This window comes from Pan paniscus, chromosome 5 (genome assembly GCF_029289425.2).
Source record: "Pan paniscus chromosome 5, NHGRI_mPanPan1-v2.0_pri, whole genome shotgun sequence".
Classification (NCBI taxonomy): Eukaryota; Metazoa; Chordata; class Mammalia; order Primates; family Hominidae; genus Pan; species Pan paniscus.
The window spans coordinates 49167424-49188598 of NC_073254.2; the positions used below are offsets into that span (position 1 = coordinate 49167424).

Here is a 21175-nt window from a genome sequence, read left to right on the forward strand (position 1 = left end):
CACTGCACTCCAGCCTGAGCGACAGAGTGAGACTCCGTCTCAAAAAAAAAAAAAAAAAAAAAAAAATTTACACATTACCTTTGGTGCAGCCACGGCTACAACACTCCTACTAATAGATGAGCATCATCCAGGGTAGAACTAGGTAGGAGTGGGATAAAAAGTAGGCTTACAGCCTCTTTTCCAGCGTTGCTTGAGGCATTCAGTGGATAAGGAATAAAAGAGAGGTTGGTTGTGCAAGTGATGCCAAGAGAAACAAGATTCCACATGTCAGGAGACTGAATGCCCAACAGAGCAAAGGGCACTGAACCTTTTGCCTTTTGCCCAAAGAAATATTAGTTGCTTCACCTGAAATCCTTTCAAAGAAAGTCTAATCGTCTCCACTCCAACTCTGCCTCTGAGTGAATCCAACAACCTCTATTCAGAGTACAAGGGGAAGTCTTGCTTAACAACAACAGCAAGTGCTACTTCCAAAGCCAAGAAACACTCCTTTACGTCGGGTAGTCTTCTGTCCCAATTCAGTCTTCTACAAGGTGAAGCCAAAAATACTTGGCTCCCAGCCTAAGTTCTCCATTTTCCCAAACATCTGTCAACTTAGCTTTCTTTCAGATAAGCCCCTCTCCATTCCCAGCATTCTGGTGACCCCAGATGAACCCTCTGCCAGGAGTCCTGTCCCTTCAGAAAGTTCCTTCCCCCAAGATCATCTCATTTCCCCCACTTTTCCTAAGGTGGTTCCCAGGCCCTGTCCCAAGTCTAACACTCCGGGTCCTCCATGTGTCGATTTACTAGTAGATCCTACTCCTCCCTGGCATAACTCTTAAGAAAGTCATCTCCCTCACCATACCCCCTTGTCTTCCCCCATAATATCACCCCCTTTTCCCTATCTATCCTCAGATGGAAAGAGACAGACACATAAATTAATCTGTTCTCAGCTCCTAACTCCCAAGCTCTCCAGTGCTCAGGTTGTTCCACAGCACCTAATCCTTCCCTATAGTTTCTGCCCAATCCTGGCATCCTCAGCCCCTCACTCCAAACCCCAACCTTTTTCCCCACTCCCCAAATCCAGATCTCCTGTGCTTTTTACTCTCAGCCAACACCATAACCCTTTTCCTCCCAAGTCTACCCACTATGCCTGGATGCCCAAGTCTTTTCCCCTCATCCCACGTCCCTTGACCCCTAATCCTCGAAAAACCTTAGGAGCTCGCCCCCATCATCTCCCTTCCGCCCCTCCTGCCTCCGTGGTCCCTAACTCTCCTTTAGCCCTGCTCAGCCCCCAAATACTCCCTATGCCCACGGGGCTCCCCGACTCGTCCTCCCCGTCCCGGGAAGGGGTGGCCCTCAGTACCCGCCTGGCTCGCCCTGCCGCCAAGCTCAAGTGTCCCTTCCCTTCCCCTCGGGGCCCCCGAGGCCGCTGCCAGCGCTGGCACGGCGGGGCCGGCTCACCAGTTGGTCATGTCCAGGAAGAAGGCGCAACCGGCAGGATTGAGCTGGAAGCCGAGCAGCCTCTGGAACTCGGAGATGAGCACGTCCTTGTCGGTGGTGCCCAGGCAGCTGAACTTCTGCATCAGCTCCGGGTCCAGGTCTACGTCCATGCCCTCCATGGCGGGGACCGGACACCCGCTTCCCCGCCTCTTCACAACCAAGCCGCCGCCGCGCCGCCGGGCCCGGGGACCTGGAGGGGGCCCGCTGCTAGCTAGCTTCGCGACCCCGCTCCTTTGAGGTAGGCCCCGGGCCTCTCACAGTCTCATAGGGGTAAACTCACTCTGCCACTCACTCACTTTCCCCCCCCTCCCACCCCCCCCAGCTCCGCCGCCTCCGCCGCCTCTCGCCTCTCGCCACTCCGCCGCCTCCGCCTCCTCCCGCGCCGCGCCCACTGCGCAAGCGTCGCCCGCCTAGGCCCCGCCCCTTCCTCTCCCGGACGCCCGCCTCTTAGTGTCGTCACAAACTCGTGACGTCCCCGCGTGACCTCACCGCTGCGGGGCGATGGAACGAAAAGTAGGAAGGAGGAAAGAGATGGTCCAGCCGCGGGGGGCGGGGGAGGCTTCTGGCCAGACCATTACTCCGCCCCGTCCCCACCCTCAAGGAGAGCCGTTAAAGCCTGGGGCTGCGGGAGAAGTTGAGGGATTTTCGTTTATAACAACTCTACCATTTTGCAGGTGAGGAAACTGAAGTCCCGGGAGAGACAGTGGCAAGGTCAAGTAGCAAAGTGCACTCAGCCCTCCCAGCAGGGAGTCTGCCACTCGCGCTTGAAGGACGTGTTTGAAGAGCTGCTTTCCCAGTGGGATGCTGCCTTAAAGTCTTGATTCCCTGGCACTCTTTCCTATTACTACATTTTATCGGTGCTGTTTGTGTTATGCAACGGTAGCATCGTGTCTCCGGAAGATAAAAAAAGGTCTCAATACAAACATCCATAACCTTCCACCCACTCCGTCAGGAACAACCCAATCAAAATAAAGTCATGAGAATTTAGCATGCCTTGTTCTGTGTTTAAAATAGAAGACAAAGTATTTCTGTATATATCGTACACCTTCCCGGTCAAGGTCTGTCAAAGAATGAGAAAGGAAGCATAGAGACTATCTTGTCTACCCTCTTCTGTTAGGAAATGTTTTTGAAACATCGCGAATTGCCCAGCACTGCTAGATCCAAGGCGGGGAGGGGTGGGAGGGGATGAGTGAGAAATGGTCTTCTGCCTTCAAGTAGCCCCCTATTTTGCAAATAAGGGAAGTAAGCTTACGTGCGTTGTCCAAAAAATACAGAGCCCCAAAACTAGAACCCAGGTTTCTGGTTCCTTATGAAGTGTGTTTTCCACAATTTCAATAACAGCTGGAATAAGTAGTAATGTGTCGGGGGCCAGGATGTTTTGGAAAGGGAACGCAGTCTACCTCCTCTGTCCCACTACCAAAAGAGAGTAAACTACAGTGGCTTAAAAAGCCTAGGTTCTGGAGTCATGCACATTTGGGACTGAGAGGTGAACATGTTTTGTCCCAATCTTTTGGATAATGCAATAGAGACAGAAAGATTATAAAAATCTCAATGTAATAACTGAAAGGAACTGAGACTGTCGAGTCCAACCTCCCCATTCTACAGATGAAGACATTGAAATGGAGAGAGCGGAAATGACACACCCAAGATTACACAGCTGGAAAGGGGGTTCCAAACTCCCAGTTTAGCACTCCATTCACTATACCCTGCTACATTCCCTTTCTACATTAAGTTCAACTGGGGCCTTACACAAAAATTAAAAATTTGACCCAAGAACTAATTTGATGTTAGGACCATAGACTTCTAGAAAGTGTTTTAACTTGCAGTATCCATGGATGAAAATTGTGTTGACCAAGGATCCAAAAAAAGATATTATTGGAACCTGGTGACTCCATCAGAATGCTGATTCAGGGAAAAATTCAAAACTCTCTGTCAATCCCGTACAGTACTAAGGTCTTAGCCCACACCTAAACGCTCTACATAATTCAATTTTTTTTTTTTTTTTGAGACAAGATCTTGTTCTGTTGCCCATGCTGGAGTGCAATGGTAGGATCACGGCTCACTGCAGCCTTGAACTCCTGGGATCAAGCAATCCTCCCACCTCAGCCCCCCAGGAAGGTGGAACTGCAGGTGGGCGCCACCATGCCCGGCTAATGTTTTTTTTTCAACTTTCTTTAGAGACAGGGTCTCACTGTGTTGCCCGGGCTGATCTCAAACTTCTGGGCTTGAGAGATACTCCTGCCTTAGCCTCCCAAAGTGTTGGGATTACAGGCATGAGCCACTATGCCCTAACATTTTTATGTAATAAATAAAAAGCTATTAAGGTCAATGAGGAGGTGGGAGGATAGCTTGAGCCCAGGAATTCGAGACCAGCCTAAGCAACATGGTGTGACCACCACGCCACAAAAAATTTAAAAATTGATCACACGTGGTAGTGCTCACCCATGGTCCCAGCTACATGGGAGGCTGAGGAGGGAGGATCATTGAGCCCAGGAGGTTGAGGCTACAGTGAGCCATGTTCCTGCCACTGCACTCCAGCCTGGGTGACAGGAGATGCTGTCTCAAAAAGAAAAAAAATTTTTTAAATTTACATATAAAAATAAAAAGATCCATAAAATTTTATTTTATTGTAAAATAAAATTTACAATAAAAATAAAAAGATCAATAATGGGAGGATCACTTGAGGCCAATAGTTTGAGACCAGCCTGGGCAGGCAGTGTAGCAAGACCCCATCTCTACCAAAAATTTTTAAAAATAGCTGGGTTAACTGGTAGGCACCTGTAGTCCCACCTGCTCCAGGTGGTTGAAGCAGGAAGATAGCTTGCACCTAGGAGTTTGAGGCTGCAGTGAGCTGTGATCGTGCCACTGCACTGGAGCCTAGGCATCTGAGCAAGATTCAGTCTCCCTTTTTTTTTTAGGCAGAGTCTTGCTCTGTCGCCCAGGCTGGAGTGCAGTGGCGAGATCTCGGCTCACTGCAACCTCTGCCTCCAAGGTTCAAGCAATTCTCCCGCCTCGTCCTCGCAAGTAGCAGGGACTACATGTGTGCACCACCATGCCCAGCTAATTTTTGTATTTTTTGGTAGTGACGGATTTTCACCGATGTTGGTCAGGCTGGTCTGAAACTCCTGACTTCAAGTGATCTGCCATCGGCCTCCCAAAGTGCTGGGATTACAGGCACGAGCCACCTTGCCTGGCGAAGACTCTGTCTCTTAAAAATGTATATATTAAAGGCTTGAAAATGAATGAAAATATTTTAAACTTCATGAATAATTAAGATATGCAAATTAAAACAAAGATACATTATCATTCTTACATATTTTTACATAAACAAGGTATTTTTAGTATAAATATGTCCCATACATTAACTAGGTGTCCTCTATTTTTATTTGCTAACTCTGGCAACCCAAACTATTGGGAATGTTTACTTTTATGTTAAGTTTCTATACTGCTTGAATGTTTACAGTGAGTATATATTAATTTGGTAGTTATTTTTTATTTTTTATTTTTATTTTTATTTTTTGTCCCCACGAAAGAAGACTTTTTTTTTTAAGGATAAAATTTTCAATGATTTTTAAAAAATGTTATTGGTGAGGTAAAAGTATATAGCTATTGGCCAAGCATGGTGGCTCATGCCTGTAATCCTAGCACTTTGGGAGGTTGAGGCGGATGAATCACCTGAGGTCAGGAGTTCGAGACCAGCCTGGCCAACATGGTGAAACCCCAACTCTACTAAAAATACAAGAAATTGGTGAGGCGTGGTGGCTCACGCCTGTAATCCCAGTACTTTGGGAGGCTGAGGTGGGCAGATCACTTGGGGTTGGGAGTTCGAGACCAGCCCGACCAACACAGAGAAACTCCGTCTCAACTAAAAGTACAAAATTAGCCCGGCGTGGTGGTGCATGTCTGTAATCCTAGCTACTCTGGAGGCTGAGGCAGGAGACTCACTTGAACCCGGGAGGCAGAGGTTGCAGTGAGCCGAGATCGCGCCATTGCACTCCAGCCTGGGCAACAAGAGCGAAAGTTGCTCTCAAAAAAAAAAAAAAAAAGAAATTAGCCAGGCGTGGTGGCAGGCGCCTGTAATCCCAGCTACTCAAGAGGCTGCAGGAGGAGAATCATCACTTAAACCCAAAAGGCAGAGCTCACAGTGAGCTGAGATCCCACCATTGCACTTCAGCCTGAGCGACAGAGCGAGACTGTCTCAAAAAATAATAATAAGTATTATTTTTATTTATTTATTTTGAGACAGTCTCGCTCCATTGCCCAGGCTAGAGAGCAGTGGCCCTATCTGGGCTCACTGCAACCTCTGCCTTCAGGTTCAAGTGATTCTCCTGCCGCAGCCTCCCAAGTAGCTGGGATTACAGGCGCCTGCCGCCACGCCTGGCTAAATTTTTTGTATTTTTGGTAGAGACGGGGTTTCACCATGTTGGCCAGGCTGGTCTGAAACTCCCGACCTCCGGTGATCCACCCACTTGGTCCTCCCAAAGTGCTAGGATTACAGACATGAGCCACCAGCCCCGGCCTTTATTATTATGTACTATTATTTTATTTTTTATTTTTTTCTGAGACAGAGTCTCGTTCTGTTGCCAAGGCTGGAGTGCAGTGGCACAAGATCTGCACTCACTGCAACCTCTGCCTCCCAGGTTCAAGCGATTCTCCTGCCTCACTCAGCCTCCTGAGTAGCTGGGATTACAGGCATTAGCCACCATGCCTGGCTAATCTTTTTTTATTTTTTGTAGAGGTGGGTTTCGCCATGTTGGCCAGGCTGGTCTCAAATTCCTGATCTCAAGTGATCTGCTGCCCGCCTCGACCTCCCAAGGTGCTGGGATTACAAAGCCTCTGCGCCCGGCTTGCCTGCCTGCCTGCCTGCCTTCCTTCCTTCCTTCCCTCTCTCTCTCTCTTTTCTTTCTCTCTCTTTTTCTCTCTCTCTTTTTTTCTTTCATCTAGCTCTGTTGCCCAGGCTAGAGTGTGCAGTGTGCAACAGTGCAATCTCAGCTCACTGCAACCTCCACCTCCTGGGCTCAAGCAATCCTACCACCTCAGCTTCCAGAGTAGCAGAGACTACAGGTGCATGCCACCACGCCCAGCTAATTTTTGTATTTTTTGTAGAGACAAGGTTTTGCCATGTTCTTCAGGCTGGTCTTGAACTCCTGAGTTCAGGCTATCCTCCTGCCTCGACCTCCCAAAGTGCTGGGATTACAGGTGTGAGCCACTGCACCTGGCCCTGTTTGTTTGTTTGTTTTACATTTTCCAAGTTTTGACAATAAGCATGTATTGAAGAATTTTTACCATACAATTTGCCTATGCTACGTTAAGTGAAGAAAACAGTATGTCACTTAATATACTATATGAACTTATCCACATAGCAAAAGATTGGAAATATTAATAATTATTAATAATAATTTTACTTTTCTTTTTTATACTTTCCCGTATTTAAATAAATAAATATGGCCACATGCAGTGGCTCACGCCTGTAATCCCAGCACTTTGGAAGACCCAGGCAGGCAGATCACCTGAGGTTAGGAGTTTGAGACCAGCATGGCCAAGATGGTGAAACATAGTCTCTACTAAAAATACAAAAATTAACCAGGTGTGGTGGTGCATGCCTGTAATCCCAGCTACTCAGGAGGCTGAGGCAGGAAAATCGCTTGAACCCAGGAGGCGGAGATTGTAGAACCTACTATTACATTCCAGCCTGGGCAACAGAGGGAGACTTCGTCTCTAAATAAATAAATAGAACCGGGCAAGGTGGCTCACGCCTATAATCCCAGCACTTTGGGAGGCCAAGGCAGTAGGATCACTTGAGCTCAGGAGCTCAAGACCAGCCCTGTCAACTAGTGAGACAAAAATAAAACATAAGAACAACTAACTGGGGGCGGTGTGCACGCCTGTAATCCCAGTTACTGGGGAGGTTGAGGTGGGAGGATCTCTTGAACAGAGGAGGTCAAGGCTGCAGTGAGCAGAGATTGTGCCACTGCACTCCAGCCGGGGGCAATGGAGCAAGACCCTATCTCAAAATAAAATAAAATAAATATTTAAAAAGTTTCAACTGGCTGGTCCACTAAGAATCATGAGACAGAGGCCGGGCGCGGTGGCTCGCGCCTATAATCCCAGCACTGTAGGAGGCCAAGGCAGGCGGATCACCTGAGGTCAGGAGTTTGAGACCAGCCTGGCCCACATGGCAAAACCCCGTCTCTATTAAAAATACAAAAATTAGCTGGGTGTGGTGCTGCGCGCCTGTAATTCCAGCTACTGGGGAGGCTGAGGTAGGAGAATCGCTTGAACCTGGGAGGTAGAGGTTGCAGTGAGCCAATATTGTGCCACTGCACTCCAGCCTGGGAGACAGACTGAGACTCCATCTCAAAAAAAAAAAAAAAAGAATAATGAGACAGAATTATCTCTATTATCTCTGTTAACATGGATGATCTTTAAAGCTTTTATTTGGGAAGCAAGAATTACATGTCAATTTTTTTAAACGTTTGGGGTCTTGCTTTTCCACCAAGACTGAAATGCAGTGGCAAAATAACTCACTCCAGCCTGGAATTCCTGGGCTTGAGCAGTCCTGCTGCCTCAGCCTCCCAGAGTGCTGGTATTATAGGCATCAGCCACCGTACTCAGCGTCACAATGTATTCTTAAATGATAAAAGATACCCAGCCGGGCGCGGTGGCTCACGCCTGTAATCCCAGCACTTTGGGAGGCCAAGGCAGGCAGATCACCTGAGGTCAGGAGTTCGAGACCAGACTGACTAACATGGTGAAACCCCGTCTCTACTAAAAATACAAAAGTAGCAGGGCGTGGTGGCGTGCACCTGTAATCCCAGCTACTCAGGAGGCTGAGGCAAGAGAATCACTTGAACCTGGGAGATGGAGGTTGCAATGAGCTGAGATCGTGCCATTGCACTGCAGCCTGGGCAACAAGAGCAAAACTCTGTCTAAAAAAAAAAGAAAAGAAAAAAAGATATGACAAAGCAGTAGTATTACATATGATTCAGTTTCTAAGACAGGTTCATAAATAAGTGTGAGAGAGATGTCTGGAAGGATATACTCCAAGGTATAACAATGACAATCTCTAGGTATGGACAATGATGGATATTTTAATATTTTTTGACTGTACTTTTTTAATGATCATGTAATAAAACATAAAGAGACACTTCATTTTGAAGAAAAGAAAATTGGATGGCCTGGGGAGCTTTTCAAACATTCGTTCATTTTAATTCTGTATAGTCTCCCTGTCAAGGGAGAAACCTCAAAAGCTGCAAAGCCAAGTAAGCAGCTAACAATCAGATGGGCTATTCAGTTAAGCAAGCAAATGTCTGCGGGCTTATTATGAGAAAGGCTGAGTTGGGGACAGTGGTCCGGAAAGAGAACTCTTATTCTTTTGCTGTGTGACTGTGACCAAATTATACAGCTTCACTCTAGACCTTAGTTTCCTCATCTCTATACAGGGAATGCTGTAAAAAGTTCGAAAGAATAAGTCAAACAAAACCAAAAAGATGTTTGGAATTTGGGCGGGGCGCAGTGGCTCACACCTGTAATCCCAGCACTTTGGGAGGCCAAGGCGGGTGGATCACCAGGTCAGGAGATTGAGACCATCCTGGCCAACATGGTGAAACCCCGTCTCTACTAAAAATACAAAAATTGGCTGGGCTTGGTGGCGCATGCCTGTAATCCCAGCTACTCAGGAGGCTGAGGCAGGAGAATCGCTTGAACCAGGGAGTCAGAGGTTGCAGTGAGCCGAGATCATGCCACTGCACTCCAGCCTGGCGACAGAGCGAGACGCCAACTCAAAAAAAAAAAAGTTTGGAATGTAATGTATGGCTACAACTAGCACAAGCCAAAATTTCCATTCTGTGTTTGTTTCCCAGGAATGGAGGTTTAAATGAGGTAGGCATAAGCACTTGTAAATGTAAAATATTAAAGTCTTATATGACATTGGGAGAGACAAGGACATACATTTCTATAAATAACTATATAAAGGCAGGCAACCGTGCAAAGCTGCATATGTTCAAGTGCCAAATGGGAAGTAGACAACGAGGCTGTAGGACTTGGGAGTACAGGGTAGGTTGGGGTGCCCAGAGATGCCTTCCAGGAGACTTGACCCAGGAGGCCTGGATGATTCTCCACAGAGTTTGAGGAACAGGCTAGTAAGGAAATGCATTATGACAAAGTCATTTAGAAGCTTTGAACGGCTCCAAGACCCTGGCTCTTATTTACTTATTTTGAGACAGAGTCTCACTCTGCCGCCTAGGCTGGAGTGCAGTGGTGTGATCTTGGCTCACTGCAACCTCTGCCTCCTGGGTTCAAGAGATTCTCTTGCCTCAGCCTCCCGAGTAGCTGGGATTACAGGTGCCCGCCACCACGCCTGGCTAATTTTTGTATTTTTAGTAGAGACAGAGTTTCACTATGTTGTCCAGGCTGGTCTCGAACTCCTGACCTCAGGTGATCCATCTGCCTCTGCCTCCCAAAGTGCTGGGATTGCAGGCGTGAGCCACTGTGCCCAGCCAAGACCTGGCTCTTTTTGCTGCTTCCTGTTTTCTGTACTGAACACAAAAACATACCTAGAAGTCACTCCAGGAAAAGGAAATGCAATCTAAGTTCTACCTGGGGGGTATATTTTCTCTGGGAAGTGAATAGGTGAGGTTGAAGAGCAGCCCTCCACTTTCAATATCCTCCCAAAGCATGATGGGAAAGGACCAGACCCCCACATTTGGGGTTTTTCCAGTTCTTCTACCCTACTACCCTACTCAAAAGATACTCAAATGGGAGGCAGCAGCCTATTGTACTATTTTTTCTTCTGGACAAAGCATCTGAGACCCTGGGTCTCTTTTTTCCTACTGTGGTGAATGGGAGAATGCAGACGAAAACCTGACTGTCTTTATCTCACGTCCCTTGGCCTAGATTCATCCAGAAGTAGTCCATTCTTCTTTTTCTTTTTTTTCCCCCCTTCTCTTCTTGGCCCTTTTAGTTTGCCAAGTCAAACATCCTCCAAGTAAACATGAACTCCTTATCTCTCCCTCATGTTAAAAAAACAAAAACAAAAACCCACAGCCTCTCCCATTTTATTATAATCATTCTCTTCACTCTTTTTTACCAACTGGGTTCCAATGTGTATAACATCTTGCTGTCTGCATCTCAGGTAAAGTTAAGAAAGAAAAGGAGAAAAAAGGGAACAAATATTTAACAAACTCTCCAGTGTGTCAGAGTCCATCACATTAAGTACTTTGGTTCATTTAATTTTCACAACAAAATGAGATCATTATTATTATTATTCCAATTTGCAGATCAGGAAATAGAAATTAAAAGTTTAAATACCGTGTTCAAATTTTTATTATTTTTATAATAGAGACAGAGTCTTGCTATGTTGGCCAGGTTGGCCTTGAACTCCTGGCCTCAAGCAATCCTCCTGCCTCAGCCTCCCAAAGTGTTGGGATTATAGACATGAGCCACTGCACCCGGCCTCTTTCAATCCTAAGGATTTTACATTTTCACTGTGTTCAGCCTGCTTGTGTTTGTAAGGAGCCATCATTACTTTCTTTTATGAGATTACTTTGATGATTTTCAAGATCCTTTTAGAGGAGACTAAGCTAATAAATACTAACATTAATACCAATACCTTAGCCAGGCACTGTGGCTCATGCCTATAATCCCAGCACTTTGGGAGGCCAAGGCCAGCCTGGCCAACGTGGTGAAACCCCACCTCCACTAAAAATACAAAAATTAGCTGGGAGTGGTGGCACGCGCCTATAATACCAGCTACTCAGGAGGCTGAGGCAGGAGAATCGCTTGAACCCGGGAGGCAGAGGTTGGGGTGAGCCAAGATAGTGCTACTGCTATCCAGCCTGGGCAACAGAGTGAGACTCTGTCTCAAAAAACAAAATAAAACAAAACAAAACAAAACAAAAAAATACCAATATCTTAAATTTATGTAACACTTGACAGTTTACTTTTATCCTTATTTTTTCTTTTCTTTTTTTTTTTTTTGAGATGGAGTTTCGCCCTTGTTGCCCAGGCTGGAGTCTAATGGTGCAATCTCGGCCCACCGCAGCCTCCATCTCCTGGGTTCAAGTGATTCTCCTGCCTCAGCCTCCCGAGTAGCTGGGATTACAGGCCTGTGCCACCACTCCCAGCTAATTTTTGTATTTTTAGTAGAGGCGGGGTTTCTCCATGTTGGTCAGGCTGGTCTCGAACTCCTTACCTAAAGTGATCCACCCACCTCGGCCTCCCAAAGTGCTGGGATTACAGGTGTGAGCTGCCATGCCTGGCCTTCCTTATTTTTTCATTGTTTTAATGTTTTATTTTCTTTGGCCATGTCACTAGTAATACCTTATAGTTTTTCAATATATCCATATATTCTCTTATCTCATTCTCAGGAAAAACAAATTACATTGGCTTATTTTTTAATAGCTTTATTATTTTTGAAAGACTCATACATGCTTGTTGCAACTAAAATTAAGCAATATAGAAATTGTAAAAAAAAGAAAGTAAAAATCACCCTAAATCCCACTACTCAGAGATAACCACTGTTAATATTTGAGTAAATATGTTTTTCATCTGTTTCTCCATTTGTATAATGTGACTAAATGGGATCATACTCTGCCTTTCTAGGCTGTTTTTTTTCACTGAGAGTATGCTGACAACAGCTTTCCACATCAGTAAATATATATGCATGTCATTATTTATATTTATTTTAATTTTGTTTGTTTATTTTCTAGTTTTTGTTTTTGAGACAGGGTCTTGGAACCCAGGCTGGAGTGCAGTGGCACAATCATGGCTCACTGCAGCCTTGACCTCCTAGGCTCAAGCAATCCTCCCACCTCAGCCTCTAGAGTAGTTGGGACTACAGGCACACTCCACCAAGCTCAGCTAATTTTTTAATTTTTTGTAGAGATGAGATCTCACTATGTTGCCCAAACTGGTCTTTAACTCCTAGGCTCAAACAATCCTCCTGCCTCAGCTTCCCAAAGTGCTGGGATTATAGGCATGAGCCACTGCACCCAACTCCATTATTATTTTTAATGATTGTATAGTATTCCAATTTAAGGATACATTTCCCTTGACCAGTGACCTGTTGATGAAGTGTGAGACTACTTCCAATTTCTGATTGTCATAAGAAATTATTAGCCCTAATTTAAAGATTAGGGAATTGAAGCTCTGAAGAAGCTAAATGACCCTCTTTTCAAAATTCAGGTCTAGAACTAAGCTACTTGGGCCAAGCCCCAGATTTCTGACTTTTTTTTTTTTTAAGACGGGGTCTCACTATGTTGCCCACGCATGTCTCGAACTCCTGAGGTCAAGGGGTCCTGGCCCAGACTTCTGACTCAAAACAGTTCTCTTTCCAAATGAACCACAAGAATAGAAAGCTGGAATTCTTGAAATATAATAGGAGTTGACATTCTTGACATATAATATAGAATTGACAACAAAAATTGAGATGTTTTTAACTGTCCCATTTCTTTTTGTTTCCTTTTTTAATCAGTCTACATCATACTTTGATGCCCCATTTCTTTAAAAGTTAAGCATATGCTTACGCTTACTGCAAAACCAAAATATTCTGCTCCTATCTATTTACTCAAAATAAATGAAAGCATATGTCTATACAAATACTTATACATGAACATTCATAGCAGGTTTTTTTTGTTTTCTGAGATGGAGTCTTGCTCAGTTGTCCAGGCTGGAGTGCAGTGGCGCGATCTCAGCTCAGTGCAACCTCTGCCCTCTGGGTTCAAGCAATTCTTCTGCCTCAGCCTCCCAAGTAGCTGGGACTACAGGTGTGTGCTACCACACCCGGCTAATTTTTGCATTTTTAGTAGAGATGGGGTTTCACCATGTTGGCCAGGCTGGTCTTGAACTCCTGACCTCAGGTGATCGGCCCACCTTGGCCTCCCAAAGTGCTGGGATTACAGGTGTGAGCCATCGCGCCTGGCCCATTCATACCAGTTTTATTTGCAGTATTCAAGTAATGGAAACAACCTAACTGTTCATCAATAAGCAAATGGATAAACAAATTGTAATATGCCCATACAATGGAATACTACTCAGTAATTGAAAGGAATAAACTATTGATAGGTACAGCAACATGGATGAATTTCAGAAACATGGATGAATTTCAGAAACATATTGAGCAAAAAAAGCCAGACACAAAGGAATATATACTGTGTAATTCCACTTATATGAAGTTCAAGAATAGGTAAAACTGAGCTATAGTGATGAAGTGACCCCAGTGGTGCCTTGTGGTGCAGGGAAGCTTGGAGGGGGCCCAGAGAATTGACTGGAAGGGGCATGAGTGGATCTTTTGGGTTGGGTTAATGGAATTGTTCTATAGCTTAATTGTGGTAACAGTTACATGGGTATATGCATTTATCAAATCTCATCAAACTGTACACTTTTTTTTTTTTTTTTTTTTGGAGACAGAGTCTCGCTCTGTCACCCAGCCTGGAGTGCAGTGGTGCAATCTTGGCTCACTGCAACCTCCACCTCCCAGGTTGAAGCAATTGTCCAGGCTCAGCCTCCCAAGTAGCTGGGATTACAGGTGCACACCACCACGCCCAGCTAATTTTTGTATTTTTAGTACAGATGGGATTTTGCCATGTTGGCCGGGCTGGTCTAGAATTCCTGACTTCAAGTAATCCACCCACCTCGGCTTCCCAAAGCGCTGGGATTACAGGCATGAGCCACCACGCCCTGCCAAACTGTACACTTTAAATGGGTGAACATTATTGTATGTAAATTATATTTCAACAAAGTGTTGTTTTTTACCTGGCCCTTTGGTTTTGTTACCATGAAGTATACTGCATGTGGCAGAGATAAACATTTGGCATAAACGGAAAATGTCTGTGAATGGATAATTTTATATATATATATATATATTTTAAAGGATAAATGGCAGTCATCTGGTCCTTTCCCAGTAATAGGAGTCACTTATCAGAAAAATAAATTGTCTGCATGAACTTGACCCTGGAAAGATGAGACACAGTTCGGCTCTACATGCGTGGGTAGTGCTGCTCTGGCTGGACATGTGACAGCTGGCGGGGGGCCCTCGGCAGTGGGCCCAGGCAGGCATCTGGGTAGGGGCGAGGCCTCAGGGAGCAAGGAAGGCCTCAGCCCTCCCCTTAGCATACATTTTTCAAGGGCAGACCTGCCTAGGAGGGTCACATGTCTGACGCCTTTGCCAGGCCTCCAAACATAGAAAAGCTGCAGGGTTCTATGAAAAATGAAGCCTTTGTGTCAAAAATAGACCTTCAAGGAGAAAATTAAAAGCTGTTTCCTGAAGCTAGGCAAAGGGGAGCTATCCTGGAAAGGAAAATGCCTGGAAAGCCAGTTTGAATTTTGAAGGACCATGCTAACAAGTGATGACAACCCAGGGGCCTCCTCTCAGAGGCCCCGTAGAATTTCACTGGACTCATTTGCCTCCAATCTCCTCGAATCTCACACTGCAGAACTTCTGGGATGATTTAAAGTGAGTTTCTACAGAAAAGGAAAAATCAAGTGACTGTCAGGTGCTTAACTGGTTAGGAACATCGAAGATGCCTGCTTGAAAAAGAAAGCAAATCAGAACAAAACAGAAAGCCCTAAACAGGAATCGCTAGAAAGGAACTCTTTGTAACTGATAATAGCAGCCTGCTGTAAAGGCATCCCCAAAAGTAAAATGCTCATTTCCTCCACAAAAGAGTGTGTGTGTGTGTGTGTGTCTGTGTGTGTCTGTGTGTCAGAGAGACAGAGACAGAATGAGGTGGAAGAGGCCAAGACTAGAGAGAATAAGTCAATATTTCCTTTCTCTCACCAGACCTCATGGGGCCAAAAGTTAAACAGGTCCATAATCAGCACACTATTGACCTATCGTTGTGTGTATCCTTAAGCTAGTATCTCAAGGGTCTAATTCCCTAAATCACAGTCACTTGGGAGCAGGTGGGTCTTGTTACAAATGCCCATTCTTGGCCGGGCGTGGTGGCTCACATCTGTAATCTCAGTACTTTGGGAGGCCAAGGTGGGCGGATCACGAGGTCAGGAGATCAAGACCGTCCTAACTAACACGGTGAAACCCCGTCTCTACTAAAAAAAAAAAAAAAAAAAAAAAATTACCCAGGTGTGATGGTGGGTGCCTGTAGTACCAGCTACTCGGGAGGCTGAGGAAGGGGAATGGCGTGAACCCAGGAGGCGAAGCCTGCAGTGAACTGAGATCATGCCACTGCACTCCAGCCTGGTCGACAGAGTGAGACTCCATCTCAAAAAAAAAAAAAATGCCCATTCTTGGCCGGGCACAGTGGCTCATGCCTGTAATTCCACTGGGAATTACTTGGGAGGCCAAGGCGGGCAGATCACCTGAAGTCAAAAGTTTGAGAACAGCCTGGCCAACATGGTGAAACCCCTTCTCTACTAAAAATACAAAAATTTAGCTGGGCGTGGTGGTGCGTGCCTGTAATCCCAGCTACTTGAGAGGCTGAGAAAGGAGAATCGCTTGAACCCAGGAGGTGGACGTTGCAGTGAGCCAAGATCGTGCCACTGCACTCCAGCCTGGGCAACAAGAGTGAAACTCTGTCTCAAAAAAAAAAGAAAAAAAAAGCCCATTATTGGCCGGGTGCAATGGCTTATGCCTATAATCCCAGCACTTTGGGAGGCCAAGGTGGGTGGATCATTTGAGGCCAGGAGCTCGAGACCAGCCTGGCTAATATGGTTGAAAACCCGTCTCTACTAAAAATTAAAATTAAAATAATGAGCCACAGTTGCGGGCACCTGTAATCCCACCTACTTGGGAGGCTGAGGCACGAGAATCGTTTGAACCTGGGAGGCGAAGGTTGCAGTGAGCCGAGAGTGTGTCACTACACTCCAGCCTGAGTAACAGAGCAAGACTCGGTCTCAGGAAAAAAAAAAAAAAAAAAAAAAAAAAAAAAGCACATTCTTGGGTCCCAGACCCCTACAGTATAAGTCAGTGTGTCTGAAATAGAGCCCGGGAATCACCATGTGATTCTAATGCACATTGAAGCTTGAAGGTCATTACCACTTCTTTTCTTTTCTTTCTTTCTTTTTTTTTTTTGAAACAAGCTTTTACTCTGTCGCCCAGGCTGGAGTGCAATGGCATGATCTCCACTCATTGCAGCCTCCACCTCCTGGACTCAAGTAGCTGGAGCCACAGGTGCGTGCTACCATGTCCGGCTAATTTTTTGATTTTTGGTAGAGACAAGGTCTCACTTTGTTATCCAGGCTAGTTTTGAACTCCTGGGCTCAAGCGATCCTCCTGCCTCAGCTTCCCAAAGTGCTGGGATTACAGGCATAAACCACTGAGCCCAGCAGAAGATTAAGTTAGTTGTTTATTAATGGTTTGCTCAATAGTTCAACTTGATTACAAGTCAGCAAATTAGGCCGGGCGCTGTGGCTCACACCTGTAATCCCAGCACTTTGGGAGGCCGAGGCAGGCGGATCACGAGGTCAGGAGATTGAGATCATCCTGGCTAACACGGTGAAACCCTGTCTCTACTAAAAATACAAAAAAAAATTAGCCAGGGGTGGTGGCGGGCTCCTGTAGTCCCAACTACTCGGGAGGCTGAGGCAGGAGAATCGCTTGAACCCAGGAGGCGGAGCTTGCAGTGAGCCGAGATCGCGCCATTGCATTCCAGCCTGGGTGACAGAGTGAGACTCCATCTCAAAAAAAAAAAAAAAAAAAAAAAACAAACAAGTCAGCAAATTAAACTCTGTATTTTCACTAGTGTGTTTGAATTCCATTTGTCTCAAGAAAAACAACTATCAATTGGTGGGAAAAAAAACCCAACTGGATGGTTGAGAATATAAATCCATAAATTTCTGAGATTGGTGGCAATATGTAGCAAAATTCTTCTAAATGCTTTGACCCAGATTTTCCACTCCCAGTCATGAATCCTAAGGAAATAATGAATGAGCCAAGATACAAGAAAGTTTACTTTGCTATTGTTCATAATTTTGAAAAATTGGAAACCATCTAAATGCTTAACAAAAGGAGATCAGTTAAATTAGTTACAAGAGTGCCATATAATAAATGCAGATCTGAATTTATTGACATGGGCACATGTTTAAACTACATAATTGTTCAAGAGACAAAGAAGATTACAAAACTATGTCATATGTTTATTTTTGTAAAAAGAAATTTAAAACAGGCCGGGCATGGTGGCTCACGCCTGTAATCCCAGCACTTTGGGAGGCCGAAGCAGGCAGATCATGAGGACAAGAGATAGAGACCATCCTGGCCAACATGGTGAAACCCTGTCTCTACTAAAAATAAAAAAATTAGCTGGGCATGGTGGCCTGTGCCTGTAGTCCCCGCTACTTGGGAAACGGAGGCAGGAGAATCCCTTGAACCCAGGAGGCAGAGGTTGCATTGAGCCAAGATTGCGCCACCGCACTCCAGCCTGGCAACAGTGCAAGACTCTGTCAAAAACAAAACAAAACAAAACAAAACTTAGCTCGGCATGGGGGCGTGCACCTGTAGTCCCAGCTACTTAGGAGGCTGAGGCAGAAGAATCACATGGGCAACACAGAGACTCCGTCTAGAAAAAAAAAAAAATTAAAAACAAAATTTTGAAGAATAATATACAAAATGTTAACTATACCTACCTCTGTGTGGTGAGGTCACATTTTTCTTCTTTGTAATTTGTTTAAATTGTTTTAAAATTATATACATATATTATTATTTTAGAGACAGGGTCTCATTCCGTCACCCAGGCCGGAGTGCAGTGGCATGATCATGGCTCAGTGTAACCTCAAACACCTGGGCTCAAGAGATCCTCCCATCTCAACCCCATGAGTAGCTAGGACTACAGGGGCAGACCACCATGCCTAGCTACATTTTTTGTTTGTTTGTTTTTAAGTAGAGATACGGTCTCACTGTTTCCCAGGCTTATTTTTATAATCAGAAAAAGCATAGGGCTGTAACCATTTTGAATAAAAGGAGCAGATCACTGAATTCCATGTTTAAAAACTGGGTTAAAGTCCCAGATCTACTGCTTTGAACTTCTCTTTTCTTTTCTCTGAAATGGAGTATTATCATCTCAGAGGTCCTCTCCATCTACCTCTGAGAGTAGTTGTGAGATAAAGTCTGGAAATATTTTGCCAACTATAAAATGTTTTATAAAGATGCTGTATTACTAAGTTTTGATTTTCACATCAGAGACCCAAACTCATTCAATACCTAAATCTGCAAATATATAATTAAACATGATGCTAGACCTTTTTTAAAAAAATTTTTTTAATATATATTTTAAAAATATATTTTCCCTTTTTATTATGGAAATTTTTTATTTTATTTATTTATTTATTTTGAGGCAGAGTTTAGCACTTGTTTCCCAGGCTGGAGTACAGTGGTGCAATCTGGGCTCATTGCAACCTTCGCCTCCGGAGTTCAAGTGATTCTCCTGCCTCAGCCTCCCAAGTAGCTGGGATTACAGGTGTGCACCACCACACCCAGCTGATTTTTGTATTTTTAGCAGAGATGGAGTTTCACCGTGTTGGCCAGGCTGGTCTTGAACTCCTGACCTCAGGTGATCCACCTGCCTCAGTCTCCGAAAGTGCTGGGATTACAGGCGGGAGCCACTGCACCCAGCTGAAAGACCCTGTCTCTACCAAAAAAAAAACTTAAAAAATTACCCAGTTGTGGTGGTACATGCCTATAATCCTAGGTACTCAGGAGGCTGATGCAGGGGGATCACTTGAGCCTGGGAGTTCAAAGTTTCAGTGAGCTATGATCATACTATTGCACTCCAGCCTGAGCACAGAGAGAAACTCTATTTAAAAAAAACAAAACAAAACAAGTGGGCTGGGTGCAATGGCTCATGCCTGTAATCCCAGCACTTTAAGAGGCCAAGACAGGTGGATTGCTTGAGGCCAGAAGTTCAAGACCGGCTTGGGCAACATGGTGAAACCTCATCTGTACAAAAAAGAAAAAGGAAAATATACTAACTCAATAGAACTTTACAGAAAAAAAAAATTAGCTGGGTGTGGTGGTGTGCAGCTGTAGTTCCAGCCACTCAGGAGGCTGAGGTGGGAGGATCACTTGAACCTGGGAGGTTGATGCTGCAGCAAGCTGTGATCACACCACTGCTCTACAGCCCAGGTGAACAGAACAAGGCCATCTCAAAGAAACAAACAAAAAAAGTGAATAGAATAGTATATGCACTCCCATGTATGCATCACCCAGCTTCAATATTATCAACTGACAGCCAACCTTGTTTTGTCTACACCTCCCACTCACTCCCAGCCTCTCCCATATTAACATAGTGCCAGACTTTTAGTTGAGCTCTATAACTTTTTTTTTTTTTTAGACTGGCTGTCGCTCTGTCACCCAGGCTGGAGTGCAGTGACACAATCTGGGCTCATTGCAACCTCTGCCTCCTGGGTTCAAGTGATTCTCCTGCCTCAGCCTCCCAAGTAGCTGAGACTACATGCATGCACCACCACGCCCAGCTAATTTTTTTTGTTTGTTTTTTGAGACGGAGTCTTGCTCTGTCGCCCAGGCTGGAGTGCAGTGGCGCGATCTCGGCTCACTGCAAGCTCCGCCTCCCAGGTTCACGCCATTCTCCTGCCTCAGCCTCCCGAGTAGCTGGGACTACAGGCGCCCGCCACAAAGCCCGGCTAATTTTTTTTGTATTTTTTAGTAGAGACAGGGTTTCACCGTGTTAGCCAGGATGGTCTCGATCTCCTGAACTTGTGATCCGCCCGCCTCAGCCTCTCAAAGCGCTGGGATTACAGGCATGAGCCACCGCGCCCACGCCCAGCTAATTTTTATATTTTTAGTAGAGACGGGGTTTTACGATGTTGGCCAGGCTGGTCTCAACTCCTGACCTCAGGTGATCCGCCTGCCTCAGCCTCCTAAAGTGCTGGGATTACAGGCATGAGTCACTGTGCCCGGCCAAGCTCTATAACTTTCATGTACACAAAAGGACATTCCAGTTCTCAACTCCTCATCTAAAAAGACAGTTTGGAGACCAGGACACGGTGACTGCTTTCCTGCTGGGTGGCATAGGGGAGCTTAACAAGAACTACTATCCCAATTTCCTGGTGGTGGAGAAGCATACAACCATCAGTGAGATCAAAGACACTTTCCAGCAGTTTGTGAACGGGACAACATTGGCATCATCCTCATCAACCAGTACATTACAGAGATGGTGTGGCACACCTTGGATATACACCAGTGCCCCATTCCAGTCATCCGGGAGATCCCCTCCAAGGAGCACCCGTATGACACTGCCAAGGAATCCATCCTGGGCAGAGCCAGGGACATGTTCTCTGCCGAAGACCTGCGCTAGGGGATTCCTCACAGCCCAAAGCCCCTCCCTTATTTCCAGGCCTCTCCCCAGGCTTGCCATCAGCCTTCTTTAAGTTCTGAGCATCTGACTTCCAATTCCCACCTCTTCCCACTTCATTAAGAGGCTAGGTGAGGCGCTCCTAGGTTGCTTGGGCTCTGCTGTTAAAGTCAAGGCTAGTTAAGGAACAGGAAGCCAGACCATCTTCTACCTCCACTACCTCTTCCTTGTGCTATTGGTTACACAGTGTCATTGTTGATGTAAAATTAAAGTATAATATTAATAATATTCTTGCTTCTCTCCAAAAAAAAGAAACACAAAAAGTTGATGTAGTGCTGTTTCTACAGATTATGTATGCAGCTCAGCATTGGGGCAACAAAAGGGCCCTTGAAGTCCAACAGACTTGAGTTCAAATCCTACCCTGTCACCTACCA

At 45.3% G+C, this 21175-nt stretch overlaps 1 protein-coding gene and 1 pseudogene across 5 annotated transcripts in view; one reads left to right on the forward strand and one right to left on the reverse strand.

The window, feature by feature from the left end:
- ILRUN (inflammation and lipid regulator with UBA-like and NBR1-like domains) overlaps positions 1-1853 on the reverse strand; it is a 154513-nt gene extending 152660 nt beyond the window's left edge. For 3 of the 5 annotated variants that reach the window (XM_034961890.4, XM_003808541.5, XM_008960607.4), the window contains exon 1: positions 1441-1853. In XM_034961890.4, coding sequence (XP_034817781.1) covers positions 1441-1598 — 158 coding nt within the window. In that variant the 5' untranslated portion in view covers positions 1599-1853. The remainder of the gene's footprint in view (positions 1-1440) is intronic. The other 2 variants (XM_034961891.4, XM_003808542.5) reach the window with 1 other exon arrangement.
- A 127-nt stretch (positions 1854-1980) lies between these two features.
- Positions 1981-20763, forward strand: LOC100975599 (V-type proton ATPase subunit F-like; annotated as a pseudogene).
- The last annotated feature ends 412 nt before the right edge of the window (positions 20764-21175 follow it).